The 14,865-nt window shown below is 37.3% G+C and overlaps 3 protein-coding genes across 4 annotated transcripts; all 3 read right to left on the minus strand.

Moving 5' to 3' along the window:
* Nucleotides 1–1,888: 1,888 nt before the first annotated feature.
* Nucleotides 1,889–3,984, minus strand: LOC142350782 (large ribosomal subunit protein eL21-like). Its single transcript, XM_075402737.1, has 2 exons — nucleotides 3,764–3,984; nucleotides 1,889–2,311 (listed from the first exon to the last, which is right to left on the minus strand). The coding sequence occupies exons 1-2, from the start codon at nucleotides 3,926–3,928 to the stop codon at nucleotides 1,994–1,996; spliced, it is 483 nt and encodes a 160-aa protein (XP_075258852.1). The 5' UTR covers nucleotides 3,929–3,984; the 3' UTR covers nucleotides 1,889–1,993.
* Nucleotides 3,985–4,164: 180 nt separating this feature from the next.
* On the minus strand, nucleotides 4,165–7,460 carry LOC142350780 (uncharacterized). Its single transcript, XM_075402733.1, has one exon. The coding sequence runs from the start codon at nucleotides 7,130–7,132 to the stop codon at nucleotides 4,460–4,462; it is 2,673 nt and encodes an 890-aa protein (XP_075258848.1). The 5' UTR covers nucleotides 7,133–7,460; the 3' UTR covers nucleotides 4,165–4,459.
* An 887-nt stretch (nucleotides 7,461–8,347) lies between these two features.
* Nucleotides 8,348–11,447, minus strand: LOC142350781 (nonsense-mediated mRNA decay factor SMG9-like). Of its 2 annotated transcripts, none has more exons than XM_075402735.1 (2): nucleotides 11,332–11,447; nucleotides 8,348–10,284 (listed from the first exon to the last, which is right to left on the minus strand). In XM_075402735.1, the coding sequence occupies exon 2, from the start codon at nucleotides 10,277–10,279 to the stop codon at nucleotides 9,068–9,070; it is 1,212 nt and encodes a 403-aa protein (XP_075258850.1). In that variant the 5' UTR covers nucleotides 10,280–10,284; nucleotides 11,332–11,447; the 3' UTR covers nucleotides 8,348–9,067. The 2 variants fall into 2 exon arrangements, with proteins under 2 accessions (XP_075258850.1, XP_075258849.1); XM_075402734.1 differs by lacking the exon at nucleotides 11,332–11,447 and adding an exon at nucleotides 11,031–11,297.
* Between the last annotated feature and the right edge of the window lie 3,418 nt (nucleotides 11,448–14,865).

Consider the following 14,865-nt stretch of genomic DNA (forward strand, 5'->3'; position numbering starts at 1 on the left):
CACTCTGATAAACCTTGATAACCTAATTCTCAATGAAATAATGACCGCGCTTTATCTGTTTATCCCGTCTTTTTTGATTTTGCTCTTTTGACCTTGACTGTATTTACTATCTTGCGTAATCATTGATTGAATGGATTTAAAAACCATTCAGTTGAAACAGTGAGTGGAGGTAAGTCAGAAGTCAAACGTGAAAGTCGGGACTTATGTAAAACGAAAACCGTGATCAAAAAGTAAAGCGAATTAAAAAACATAGCAGGAAAAGTACTGACGTACAATTCAAAGATTTTAGAAGTACTGACGTACATCTAAAATTGCCCTTTATGGGTTTATCCCGTTTCTATTTCTTTTTCGTTTGTTGATACTGACTCTGTTCATTTTAAACTGCTTTGCTGAGCAACTGCTGTCTAAAAACAATCGATTTCAGTTCTGGACTATATGCCGGTCATTCCATCACCTTCCAAACCTCATCTTCGAAAAAAAATGCTGATAAATTTGCACAGAAGCCTTATCTTGGTGAAAAACAATGTCCCGAAAAAGCATTTTATTTTTTGAAAATTTCCCGGCAGCTTTTTGATTGTTTGGACAAATCATCCTTAGCTCAAATCATGCTTATGAAGCACGAATGATGCAAATAGCCTTTCTGGCCAGGTAACTCTTAAAGCGACAAACATAGCCGACAGATTGCCGGAAAATAGCCGCCGTTGATGCATATCGGGATTGAAACAGATTTTCTTCTATTTTTTCAATGTCAAAAAGTGTTCTAATTCGGCGTGCAGTCTGTTGGATTCTAAAACTATACTTAATTCAACTTCTAAACTGAAAGCTGATAAGCTTAAACATAACCGACTAACGTCGGGCAAATTGCTCTCAAACGACCGGCGAGCGGTTGGCTCAAACGCCGGGGGCAACAGCGCGGTGGGGGGTGGAGGCAATAGTGGGGGTGGGGTGTCAACAGGGGGGGGGGGTATCTCAACCTCTAAGGAACTGCCCTTCACACCATAAGTATAAGTCTCCAAAACAGTTTGAGCTGAAACAGAGCTGAAAGGCTCTAAGAGCACTTAATGCCCGCTGGGCGCTACCTGTTTCTCCCGTTTTTGAGGACGAAAAGTCAAAAGCGTCAGACGAAAAATCGGTCAAGCGAAAAATCGCATAAAAAAGACTGACAGGACTAATATAATTGCTACAAACTTCGTTTGAGAGCAATTAATAACAATGTCAACTAGCAAACACACACTCTAGTAAACTTTGATAACCTAATTCTCAATGACTTAATGACCGCGCTTTATCTGTTTATCCCGTCTCTTTTGATTTTGCTCTTTTGACCTTGACTGTATTCACTATCTTGCTTAATTCATTGAGCGCATGGATTTAAAAACCATTCAGTTGAAACAGTGAGTGAAAGTAAGTCAGAAGTCAAACGTGAAAGTCAGGACTTATGTAAAACGAAAAACGTGATCAAGAAGTAAAGCGAATTTAAAAACATAGCAGGACAAGTACTGACGTACAATTCAAAGAATTTTCATTGAATGAACAAAAAACTAGACCTAGAACGGACTGTGAGTGAATTGGGAAAACCACTTCTAAACAAAATCAGATAAAAAATAAGAAAAAAAAACAGAAAATCAATGTCAAAATGCCGCAAATGAACAAAAAATCCACTAGCGAGAAATGGAAATTTGTTTCAAACAAAAAACTAGGCCCAGAATGAACTATGAATGGATTGGGAAAACGAAAAATACGATCCAAAAAATTGAAAAAACAGTAAAAAAAAACAGATCTTGAAAAAAGACAGCGCCCCAATACAATTCAAATTCCTTGAATTGTAAAAAAGGAGAGCGCCTAAATAATAGCCGTTTGAGAGGCTGACGGCGGCTATTAATAAAAGGTATGCTTTCTAAGATGTGAATTTCATCTCTCGAACATATTAGATTAGAGCAAAAATACTTGCAAGCAATTCTAAGAGAGGAGATAATTCAAACGACAATCAATCATATTAGAAGACGAATTCGTAAGGAATCGGCTCAAGAGTGATTAGTTCTTCTTTCTTGTAGGGAACTTCGAATGCACTCTTCGGTGGCTTAGGCTGTCTTTTGAGACAGACACGTGTGCCTGCTGCCTTAGCCTCTTTCCTTTTGATCTCGTTATCTTTCACTCGGTTCAGGAAGTCTTCACGTGACTTGGATGGTTTCACGTGCTCCACTCGCACATTGATCCTCTTGGCAATGATTCTCCCCTTCACCCTCTTGTTCACAATCACACCCAGTCCACATCTTGTCACGTTAAACACTCGTCCAGTTCGCCCGTGGTACGCCTACACAACTCTTTCTCTTAGATGCTTTCACCTCTCATTTTATACTACCATTGAAAACTAGCTGCAAGTATTCAAAACTCTGCCTTTTTACAAGGGCAAAAATCAAATAGCTGTCATTTTTTGTAGACATATCTCGTCTGGTGTACCAAAATTCCTTTCGCCTTATTCACTTTTCGCCCAACATCCCATCCTCCTTTATTCTCCAACATTTACGTCAGACCAGCTGCCATCGAACGACAGACGGGGCTGGACCACTTCAAAGCCTGTATTCAGCAGAAGGGATTTTGCCTCAGAGAGGTCAATCAACTCACTATTCGGCCTCAAATGATGGTGTTAAAGCTTATTGTAGTCCGCTAACAGGAAAGTGAAATCATATGCTGGCTCTTGTTTAAATTTAAGTAGAAAACGACAATCACACAAGTTCAGCTGCTTAAACTTGTCAATCAGAAAGCAATTGACATCAAACAAAAATCAAGAAGTCATGTGCGCAACAATCACTCGAAAAGTCAGAAACAGCCAAATAATTGATATAATTGCTTCAAAAATTGTTTGGGAACAATTAAAAAACAGAACAGACTAACGTCGGAAGAAGTCCTCTCGAACAACTAGCGGGAGCTCGAATCTATTGCAACCTGCTTCAGTCGGGGTGGGGGGAATAACTAAATTCACCAAAGGGGGCTTCAGATGACGTCATTAGAGGTTGTTATATACAACTAAAATTTAAGGTGACAAAAATTACATCAAACTCGGCGCCCTTTTCATTTGACTTTTGAGATTGCACTGGTGCCATTTGAGTTCAGCTGCTTAAAATTCTGAATGAGAGGGTAATTCTGATCGCGCAAAACAAAGTCAAGATCGTAAAAGTCACTGAAAAGTCAAATAGGTCAAGCAAATATTTTGCATGAAAAAAGACCAACCCGTTTGCAATTATTGCCAAAAATCTTTCGAGAGCAAATAATCATTATCATTTCAACGAAAAGTAAATGTGACCAAATTGACAATCTGGTTTTAAATTAGAGTGATTGAGTTTGTGAGAATAATGCTGCTGAAGTCCAAGCAACCTTAAAATTTTAACTTCTATTACAAAGCACTGACAAAAAGAATAATTTTAGCAACTTAGATCTCAAGCAAACTAACAAAAAAGTCAAATAGCTCAAACAAAATGAATAAGAACTAAAAGACAGCTTCGTAAGGAAATTTAGGAAACACTTAATCAGTTTGAAACGTAAAAATGTCAACCTAAGCTTTGTTCTGATGCAACTTGAAGAGAGTAATACTGTTGGATAAGGTGTTCTCAAAAGGGGGGGGGGGCTTTGTCCTTTTGACGAAATTTGGCCTCTGGGTGGACGAAATATTTTAAAAATAATCAACAAGTGTTCATGTCATTGTTATGTTTTTCATTTAATATTGTTTATGGGAGTTTTAAAGACTCCTTTGATTGTTTATATGTACCTTGTATGGCATGCCTTTCTGTTGTGCACCACATCCCTTGATGTCAACTAGATCTCCTTTCTTGTAACATATCATGTATGTCTTCATGGGTATCACTCCTTTCTTCTTGTACTCCCGGGCGAACATGTACCGGGTGCCCCTTCTCTTCCCATGTGCATTCGTCATCTTCTACTTCTAATTGACAAAAGATCTGAAAACATACATTTTCAACCTCAAACAAAATATTCGCTTGCCAACACGCTCATCCAGATCAACAGTCAAGATTCGCTCAAGAAATCATAAATAAAACGCTTAACACCCCCTCCCATTATCACCTCTCTCTGCCCGTCACCTTTGGTCTTTTTAAGTAGTTACTGGAGTTGCAACACTTGAGCCTCAAACTTATTGGGTGAGACATAAAATAAATGTTTGATAGATGTCAAAATTATACTCAGTGATCATACAGGTGTTTGATGAATTAACAGTAATACCTATCTCAGGCAAGCTGTAATTGAAGACTTAAAGGGGGCATCAAATCCTCTTTACTCAATAACTACTCAAACTCTCTTTTTAAGTTAATTTCTATCTAGTGGACAAACAAAAGTTTCTAAATGAAGAAGAAGAGACGGTTAAAAAAACAAAGGGCAATGTCACGTGTGTCTAGAGAAGTTCCCAAATTTGGCTCAACTCCAGTAGAAGTAAATACAAGAGGCCTTCTCATAACATTCCGAAGACAACAGTCACCAAGGGATCCACATTAACAATGCTTTCAATGAGAAACACGTGTTTCAATAGTGCTTCGCGCACAAGTCTTTCAGTGAAGTTGACAACTGCCATGTTTGACTGTTTGCTAATTCTGCATCTCCTACACAAATTCTGACCAATTTGTAAGAAAAAGCCGGAGATAGAAGTGAACAGGTGGTTTCTCTGCTTGGAAGGAACGAATTGCAACATGTACTTCAGTCTCAGAAAGAGACTCCGAATCAGACCATCCACATTTCTCTCCCACGTACATTGACTTGTAAACCCCTCTGCGTAATAACTCCATCGTACATAACATTTCACTACTGCATTCAAACGGGCTCGAACCAACTTTGCACATGATCTTCCCAATATGACAGAAGGTTTTCGCTCATCAAGTGCAGCATAATTTGGACTAACGTCTCCTGTTTTGACATTAAAGCAAACTCCACACCAACAGAAAGTGTCTGTTTCGCCGTTGGAACAGAAAACTTGAACTTTATTCGGATTGGCTTTTAGGTTAAACTCCTGAAATCCTAACAAAAAGCGATCCGCAAACATCTTTGCCTGATGGTAATCAGTGGTCACAAATAAATAGTCATCAACATTGCGCATGAGAAGTCCTTTGTCATTAAACTGAGAAACAAGAAACTTTTTGTCAATTTCGTTCAAATAGAGATAAGAGAGAAAGGAGGAAATATTGGCACCTTGGGAGAGACCCCGTTGTTGCCAAAGGAAGCAATCCTTTGACCAGGCGCATTTCAGGACATTGCGTTTCACCAACAACAGACATTGCTTTCTTAATTCATCAACGTTGATTGTGTCATTCTCCAATTTTTTCAGCTCACAAACTTTAGCTGTGTTGTTCACTTTCTTTATTTGATGAGCTAACAGTTCTAGGGTATCTTCAATGTCGGGAAAACTCTGACTCAAGTTCCTAATAATTTTGGTGAATTTCACGTAATGCGAATACCGTTTTCCAGAATTTTTCCGGCAAAGTTTCTCAATTTTGGATGGACGTTTTTCGCATAGAAGTGACAATCTTTGATACACAAACTTCTCATGTTTCAACTGGTCAAAGAGCTGGTTGATTATTCCACACATTATGTTCTGATCGATATTATCATAGCATTTCTCCATGTCTGCCTTAACGTAATAAACACTCTTCTTAAATTGCGTGTTAAAGAAATTTCGCATTCTCTTGCAAACAATCTTATCACGAGCACCAGGTTCCAAACTCAACCCACCACTCAAACTTTGGTGGTTACTATGTACCAAAAAGCGAAAGAGCTGACTAACTATAAGTAACCTTTCGTTAACGCTTTGCCAGTCCGACCTAATACGTTCACCATGTTTAACAATCGGTCTGAATTCTCCATTTGGTTTTCTGCAAAACTTCAATTTCGAAATTCCCAATACTTTATTATTTGCCATTAATTTGTCAATGTCTGATGATTTTGCATGCTGGTAAATCTCTAAAGGCTTTCCTGTGAAAACTTGCAAGGCTTCCAACTGATCGCAGATATGGCGATTTTTTCTAAAGGGCCTCAAAAGTCCGTTTTTGGGATCAAATTCAATTTGAAAGAGACTTGGAACTTTTGGAAGGATAACACCAAACAGGAGCCATTCAAAAAGTGATATGACATACTGCTCCGCTTTCTCTCGCGATCTCTTATTCATCATATCCACGTTCGACAACCACTTCAAGTCACCAAGCCACAACTCTCTTATGAGTGGCGTGAAATCAATACTGTCATAGCGTCCCAGTTTGAAATAATTAGTGAACCAGGCTACCATTGACTCTTTGTTGCGCTTACTTCCACAAACCTCAAGAGAAATAGATAACATTTTTTGCAAAAATAAATCAAAACTTGAAACAACTCTTTTCTCAAATTTTAAACATTTTAATGAGCGCAAAATATTTTTGAGCACAGCCGGAAACTTTCGTAAATGTTTCCCCATGAACAACTTTCCATTTTTCGAAGGTGTGATATCAAAAATATTGGAGCTCAACGTCTCAACATTTCGAAAGTTAACAATAAAATCGTTTCTCCAAATATTGGGGTACTTTTTGTAATTAGAATACGAATTTGCTATTTTGCATTGGCCTATGGGATAACAGTGCATGCTAGATTTTGTCGACTTCGAACTCTTAAATGTTAGCTTCTTAGCATACGCTGCTTCAGCCAGCGAATTACCAGTAAGTTGTATCAGTAGGCCATTGGAATTGCTGACATAAAATAAGCTAGCGTTCATAAGGAGGTTACGGAAGTTGTAATCACCAATGATTTTCCAAATATTCTCAAGCGGGAATTTGAGAAAATACGACAAGTTAGAGTAGTAGACATTGGAAGCTGTAAGGTTGGTTGATGTCAATTGTTCCTGATTAAACATAACATCTTTCGTTCTCTGACGCAGCATGTGTTCAATGGTATCTTTCATCATTAAATCGAAAACTGCCCCACATAACCTTGACTGTATGTCAGGAACGTAAGATCCTTTCCTGAAGACAGCGACTAGCTTTTTGAAAACTCCGCATGCGTAATTATTAATTTCATTTATTTGTAGAAAAGGCTGAACAACATCGAATAAAGTTGCCATGTCAAAACCGGGGGGAAAATTTAAAATTATTTCCTTTTTATTCTTCATCGCTGATTAATGAGAGTTAGCGCCGTTTTCGCCGTATTAACCCATGAGTCATTTATCTACAAAGAACAACAATTTATCTACAAAGATAAATTAAGAAATGCCCCTCACCAACATTGAGTGAATAGTGGCTATGGATGGTCCGGGTCGCTCCCAGCACTACGTCTTCATAAAGCAGTTCGTAAAGCATGCCAAATCTACAAAGAAAGCAGAATTCCATGCAGAAAACCATATCTACAAAGAAGCAGAATAGATTCGAAAATGAAATTTTTTTAAAAAAAGAGGTAGATTCTAGTTATCCGTATGTAAACAGACTTGATCCAAAACTGATGAAAGCTGCCGTCCAAAATTCCTAACATGTGTACCCAAAGACTCTAGGACCATCTTGTGCGATAATTTAGGCTCAAAAATTGAACAAATTATGAATTAAATTAAAACATAACCAACTAACGTCGGGCGAATTGCTTTCAAACGAACGGCGAGCGGTTGACTTCGTCAGAACCTAGCCACGGTTTAGTGAGGCTAGCTTTAGCTTGATTCGCCTCTGCGACTTTTAGTTTTCTAGCCTTTATAGTAAATAAATCAAATAAGAAACTGACATTTTAAAAATTTTCAAAAAATTGCGAAAATTCAAAAGAAAAGCTTCTAGATTTTGCAGTGAAAATGTTGAAAACTATTTTTTTGTCTCTGGAGTTATGTCAAGAAACCCATCTGCAAGACTTGAAAAGCCAGTAATGATCGTTAACTCAGAAAAGGACAAAAAAATTCAAAAATTTTGAAAACAATCGCAAATTTTAACAAAATCTTGCTAAAATTCTTCAAGATATTAAAAACTTCAGAACCATTTCAATTTCTCAAGAGACCATCCAGCATCCCTATTTCAAGTTTTAAATAGTTTCACAAAAGATCCATAAACTTGGAACATGATAATAATTTTCCAAAAGTTTACAAAAAAATAATCAAAAAATTGGTTGATGGGGAACAGTGGGGGGGGGGGGGGGGGGGTAACAGCGCGTTGGGGGCGGCTGGGGTGGGGCAACAGTGGGTGGGGGTCAACAGTGGGGGTGTCTTCAACCTCTAAGAACCATAAGTATGTCTCCAAAACAGTTTGAGCTGAAACAGAGCTGAAAGACTCTAAGAGCACTTAATGCCCGCTGTGCGGCACCTTTTATCCCATTTTTGACGACGAAAAGTCAAAAGCGTCAGACGAAAAATTGGTCAAGCAAAAAATTGCATAAAAGAAGACAGACAGGACTAATATAATTGCTACAAACTTCGTTTGAGAGCAATTAATTTGGGAGAATTTGAAGACATGACAAAGCTACGCTGGAATGAGAGGAGCAGTTAACAAATTATAGCAGTTGATCAGTTCCCACGGTCAGATTAGTGAGACAGACCCACGATGTAATGTTGGAACTACATGCTTTAATAATAATAATACTGTAAGATGGACGAAATAGAATCTAGTAGTAGCGGAGGAGATGTAGGTGTTCTCAATCAATCCACCCTCCCAATCACAGCTTTCTTCATCGACTTCCACTTTCTTGATTCTCATGGGTCGTCATTTGGCTCCTTCCCTCACGTCGATGGTTAGCTGTTGTAGTTCGTTTGTGACGCAACACGTGTTCTTTCTCTCTCCATAAAGCAGGCGATTGTTAGTTGTCATCGGAGTCAAGCGAAGCCGCGAGAAAGACAATACTGCTAACAGTTTTTGATATCGTGGTCATTCAGAGCCAGAAAAATTTTATTATGGCAAAGTTGTGTCATGTGTCTCAAACAAAACTCAACATACTCATTTCTTTTCGTTGATTACATTACTGCTGTTCTGTATAAACTCGTTCAATTCACTCCTCAACTCGTTACTCATTCACGTACTATCTTTATACTCTTGCCAGTTTGGTAGTTGTGGGGTTCTGGGTTGGTTAATATTGTAGATCTTCACGTCATAAACTGGCAGTACTCGGCAATCAGCTGCGACTTCTTTGTCGCATCCCACATCTTGTGGCAATGACTTAGCCATCGGAGCTCATTGTTCTGGAGAGGTGATATCTGTGTGATTGGCAGACTGGACAGCATGTTCTTCAGCCATCGTACCCTCTCAACAAAGTTTCCACAATTCCATCCCACAGATATCCGAGGAGACAAGTTGACTTTGACATGCTTGGCCTCCTGGCCGAGTTGTTCCGAGTGCGGTGTTAATGGTTGCCCCCGATAGACAGGCAGGTAGCAAAGGTTCACATTCTCCAGCTTCCCGGGCTCAGTTGTCCTGACGGGATATCTGATTAAGTGGTGTCCTTCTGTTGCCGATATAGTCTCAGTCTTCAGCTCTGAATCACTGATACCGCTTGAGAAATTGAGGTTAGATTTGCTCAAGGTGTTGCGAATGAGCATTACATTCTCTGTGTGAAGTTGTTGCTCCTTTCTCATACTCTGATGCTTGTTCACTACAAACACTATATTGGGTACGTGCTGTGTGCGCGCGAGTGAGTTGCCACTTATGTCTGTGACAGAGGGTGCTGTTGGCTTCAACACCTCCGCAATTCTAATAAAATCCAACATCTCCATATCCAGCTCCCACTCACTCACAACCAATACAATATGGCACACACTCAGCATAAAGCAGGCCAGCTGAATGCTCTGCATCTCAGCCCAGTTATCCAGACAATTGACTTCTGTCGGAGGCTGACGGTCCATTTTGTTCACGAAATCCAGAACTGATGACCTCAATGGAGGCTGGCAGTCCAAATAGAGAAACCTGTCTTGTGTCATTCGCAAACTGATGCCACTCAAATCTCGAGCTTTGCCCTTTGAGCTCAACGGCCTTTTGGATGCTTCAAACTGATATCCTTCACAAAGCGCATCAATGATTGTTGTTTTTCCAACACCCTGCTTCCCAATCACTCCAATGACCAAATGATTGCTAGTCTCACTTGGAAGCTTCAAATCGAAGTCCGTCCATTTGAAGGTGATGTCAACCAACTTGAAATTGTTGAAATATACTCTCTCCAGCTTCAATTTATCATCAGTGGTTATTGGTGTGTGTTGGGTAGCAATTCTAACTGATGGCGTAATGCCTCCATCTTCTTTCTCTGCATCTTGCACGGTTATCACCATACTTTTGCCTTTTCGGGTGGCAAAACTCACTACCATTGTACCTGCGAGATAAGTGTAAGTTTACAGGTATTCAAAAGTTGATTGACAAAACTTTTGATACCCGAGTCCACAACAGTTCCTATCCAACAAGCTAGCACATGGCGTGATTTCCGCTTCAAATGACCTGTGACAAGTTAAACTAAATAAAAACTATTTGTTTCATCATAAATCATTCACGCTTGTTGTATATTTAGCGACAGCTATCCCTGTATAATAAAATAGTGTTCTCTATTTAATCATGTATCGTTGAAGTCGAATTCACTACCATTGCAGGTAAAATTCCGGACTAAAAAACCTTTTTTTGGCGCAAGATAGATTTAATTAAAATTGACGGAGTACTTAGGCCAAAAGCTATCGGTATCGGAACACTAGTAGAGGTTGACATCCAAATGCATAGGGCTGTCACTCAGCGATTTTGAAAAGGCTCGTTTTGGTCAACAGGTTGAATTTGGTACGAAGCGTGGCGCAGTAATAGCGGCCAACGCAATCTAAGCAAAAGGTTGTCTTAAAGGTAGATTTTTTTTGAAACATGTAAATTACTCACACTATAAACCTAAGGTTAGATATCTTCATGCTCTAAAATGTTGAATTAATCAGCATTGTTATTAATATAATAATCTTCAAATTGTGGATGTTCGTTTTCATAGGTAAAAATAGGATTTGAAGGCTCCTATTTGTCTATTAACGGGTACTTTCTTGTGTTGGTCGAGCAAAAACTCGGTTAAAACATTTTTAAAGCAAGTCTTACTGTTAAAAGTTCTCATTGAAGAGGGCAATTTGTTCCATTTTTGAACGCTTTTCAAGATTAAGGATTTGTTACTCCACTTCGTTTTCGTTTTCTTTTTTAAAATAATTTGATTTTTTCTCTTGTTCTGTCTAGCGTTATGGCGACTAGAAAACATTTTAAAATTTTCGGATGTTTCCCATTGTCTTATGTCTGTTTGTAGCTTCATTAGGCTAACTTTTGAGATAAACAATTCGGCTGGCAGGATACTATCCTTAATGAGAAGATCAATGGAGTGGTCAAATTTTTGACGAAAATTACAAACCTTTATTCCCCAGTTAATTTGCCTGTTTATGCGGTTTAATTTTTTCACTGTAAGAGTTTGAAGGAATACTCCACTGAAAGAAAGATGAGAGAGTACAACTGACTTGAAAACATCAATTCTTACATTCAAAGGAATTTGATTTCTTACAAGATACAAAGAACGAATTGCATTAGCCATTTTGCTTAAAACTGAGTTCAGGTGATTTTCAAAGGTTAGGTTTGAATCAATTTGTACTCCCAGATAACGACATTCATGAGCTGCTTTGATAACTTCGCCTTCACAAGAAAACTCTGGATCCAAATTAGTATGATTTGTAAGGAATAACATCTCTGTTTTATCGGCATTTAAAGTGAGTTGATTCTCTGTCAGGTATTTGTCTGTTTGTTCTAATATTTTTCAAATTTGTCGGGAAAATTTTCATTACGTTAGAATTTGCATATTATACTAGTGTCATCCGCAAATTGAACAACATCATTTTCACCTTCCAAATTTCAGAAAAATTGTTGACATATAACAGAAAAATAAGAGGTCCTAACACAGTTCGTTGTGGAACACAATGATTAATAATTATTTTATCTGATAAGTCAATACACAATTTTACGCATTGTGTTTTATTTTCGAGAAAAAAATGAGAAGTAAAATTGTTGATTGAGAGAGGTTGAAATGTTCAGCTTTCTTGAGAAAGATCTCATGTGAAATTGAATTGTAAGCTTTTGCATGATCTAAGAACACAGCACTGGTGTCGTTGTTATCTTTCAAATTTCCTATTATTTTTTTAATAAAATAAAGCACAGCATCAGTAGACGACTTTCGGGATTAGCAACTGAATAGTTTTCTGTTCAAGAGCGCAAATTTTTCAAGATATTCTCCTAATTGAAAACATCAATTCTTTCATTCAAAAGGAATTTGATTTCTTACAAGATACAAAGAACGAATTGCATTAGCCATTTTGCCTAAAACTGAGTTCAGGTGATTTTCAAAGGTTAGGTTTGAATCAATTTGTACTCCCAGATAACGACATTCATGAGCTGGTTTGATAACTTCGCCTTCACAAGAAAACTCTGCACCCAAATTAGTTTGATTTGTAAAGAATAACATCTCTGTTTTATCGGCATTTAAAGTGAGTTGATTCTCTGTCAGGTATTTGTCTGTTTGTTCTAATCGTTTTTCAATTTTGTCGGGAATATATTCATTGCGTTTAAATTTGCATATAATACTAGTGTCATTCGCAAATTGAACAACATCATTTTCACCGTCCAATGTTTCAGAAAATCAGAAAAATTGTTGACACATAAGAGAAAAATAAGAGGTGCTAACACAGTTCCTTGTGGACCACCATGATTGATAGTTATTTTATCTGATAAGTCAATACCCAGTTTTACGCATTGTGTTTGATTTTCGAGAAAAGATTTGAGAAGTAAAATCGTTGATTGAGAGAGGTTGAAATTTTCAACATTCTTGAGAAAGATCTCAGGTGAAATTGACTTGAAAGCTTTTGCAAGATCTAAGAACACAGCGCCTGTGTCGTTGTTATCTTCCAAATTTCCAATTTTCTTAATATAATAAAGCACAGATTCAGTAGACGACTTTCGAGATTGGAAACCGAATTTTTTTTGTTCAAGAGCGCAAATTTTTCAAGATATTCTTGTAACTGATTAAGTAAAAGCCTTTCAAAAACTTTTGCGAAAGTTGGCGTTACAGAAATTGTTCGATAATAAGTTAAAACAGAAACATCTCCTTTCTTGAAAATTGGTGTGATGTGCGCATGCTTAGGAGTTGTTGGGAAAACTTTCTCTTGAATACAATCGTTAAATATAATCTGAAGATGTGTCCCAAGAGCATATTTTCCGGACTTCAATGCCCAAGCATTGATGTATCTCGGTCCTGGTGGTTTGTTATCTGGATTGTCAATAATTTTATAAAAACTTTGAAAACTCTGTTAAGAGCGTTACATATTGATTTTTTGTCTTTCGTTTTCCTACCATTCTCATCAATTTCTGAGATGTTTGGACTGTTGTTTTTTTTCCGATTTTTTTCCTAATGAATCTCTATTTCTCTTTTGAATTTTCAATTTTCGTTAGAAAATCCACTGAATATTGATTTTGTGCTTCTTTGACTTTCGATTTACAAAGTTGCGATACTTTTTAAATGACACAAATGATTCAGCAATTTGTATCAATTTGTAGTCTTTGAAGTAACGATGTTTCACGGCAACTAAATGCAAAATTTCTTTTGTCACCCAAGGTTTTTCTGAAGTAGTCCTTTTTAAATTAGAAACTAATTTCTTCTCTGTTGGTGCATATTTCTCGAGAAATTCTGTTAAAATCTGCGAACATTTAATCGCAGTTTCTTTGTTTATAAACTGTTCTCCAATCTGCCAGAGCCGGACTTCTATTAAATTTTTCATCGACAAATTTTTTTGCATCTCGTTTAATAAAATAATTTTGTTTTTTTTTCTAACAAAAAAAATTTGCTCTGAAAAAAAATTACATTATGATCAATATCGAAAGGAGGTAAGCAGGCTTTCCAACTAGTGATTTGCTCATTAGTCGGAAAACAGTTATCTATCAAACTTCTTTTATTGTTGCTTATGCGTGTAGGAATATCAATGTTAGATAACTGTAATCCTAGTCCCGCCGCAAAATTCTGAAGGCTTTTCTTCCCGTTTACACTCAACATATCAATTTTATAATAACCAAATAAGAGAATTTTTATCTGTAACTGAGAACGCATTAGAAACCTCTGCACTTAATTCGTCTAAAAAGAAGTCACCCAGGCTTCAATGTGGACAATAGAAGATGTTAATGAGACATTTTTCCGTTAATGGGTTGCCTAGTTCCAGCCACAAAGTTTCAAAAAAAATTGAATCAGCTAACTCAAAATCTCTTCTGCGTTTAAAGTTTATGTTCTTAGGAATCCATATTCCTACACCCCCACCCTTAGCTGCACTTGTTTTATGTGGCCAATTTTTATGCAAAAAATTGTGCTCAGCGCTGAGGTTTATATTCAAGCTTTGTTCTTCGCTCATCCAAGTTTCAGTTACTATAACAATAGTTTCTCCGAATCCAGCTGCTGGAGCATGTTTGATATATCTTGATAATTATTTTGTATGCTGCGAGCGTTGAAATGTAGAAAATTAATGCCTTTTGTGCGCCAAATATAGCATCATCCAAAGTAGAAAGTTTTGAAGCATCAAAGAGTCCAGGATTTTTTTCTATGTCACCACAAAGAAGCAAAAAATTTCAGTTAGGAGAACGTGAAACACAACAAACAGCCATAATGAATAACAAAATCAGCTTTCTCTGGAAATAAATCAGCACATTTTCTAAATTATGATGTTTCTTATTTACTTGAGTTAAGTAAAGTTGCTTAATGTATACTTGGTTTTTCACATTTCCCAAAAAAACCAGAAATTTAAAACAAACGATAAAAATATCATGTCAAAAAGGTTACTCAACTCAAGCAAAGTTCAAAATTCTATTCAATTTCCGAGGTTGAACTGTATTCTGTGATGCCGGTAGGTTATGTGTTATA

This window comes from Convolutriloba macropyga, chromosome 12 (genome assembly GCF_964194025.1).
Source record: "Convolutriloba macropyga chromosome 12, txConMacr16.3, whole genome shotgun sequence".
Taxonomy (NCBI): Eukaryota; Metazoa; Xenacoelomorpha; order Acoela; family Convolutidae; genus Convolutriloba; species Convolutriloba macropyga.

Bases quoted from the DNA above. Each gene is read 5' to 3' on its own strand.
- LOC142350782 (XM_075402737.1), bottom strand. From the start codon at position 3,928: ATGACGAATGCACATGGGAAGAGAAGGGGCACCCGGTACATGTTCGCC. The intron at 2,312-3,763 runs GTACATATAAAC...AGAGTTGTGTAG, and splicing joins AGAAAGGCATGCCATACAAG to GCGTACCACGGGCGAACTGG.
- LOC142350780 (XM_075402733.1), bottom strand. From the start codon at position 7,132: ATGAAGAATAAAAAGGAAATAATTTTAAATTTTCCCCCCGGTTTTGAC.
- LOC142350781 (XM_075402734.1), bottom strand. From the start codon at position 11,235: ATGAAGCTACAAACAGACATAAGACAATGGGAAACATCCGAAAATTTT. The intron at 10,285-11,030 runs GTAAGACTTGCT...CTTATCTCGCAG, and splicing joins TTCAATGAGAACTTTTAACA to GTACAATGGTAGTGAGTTTT.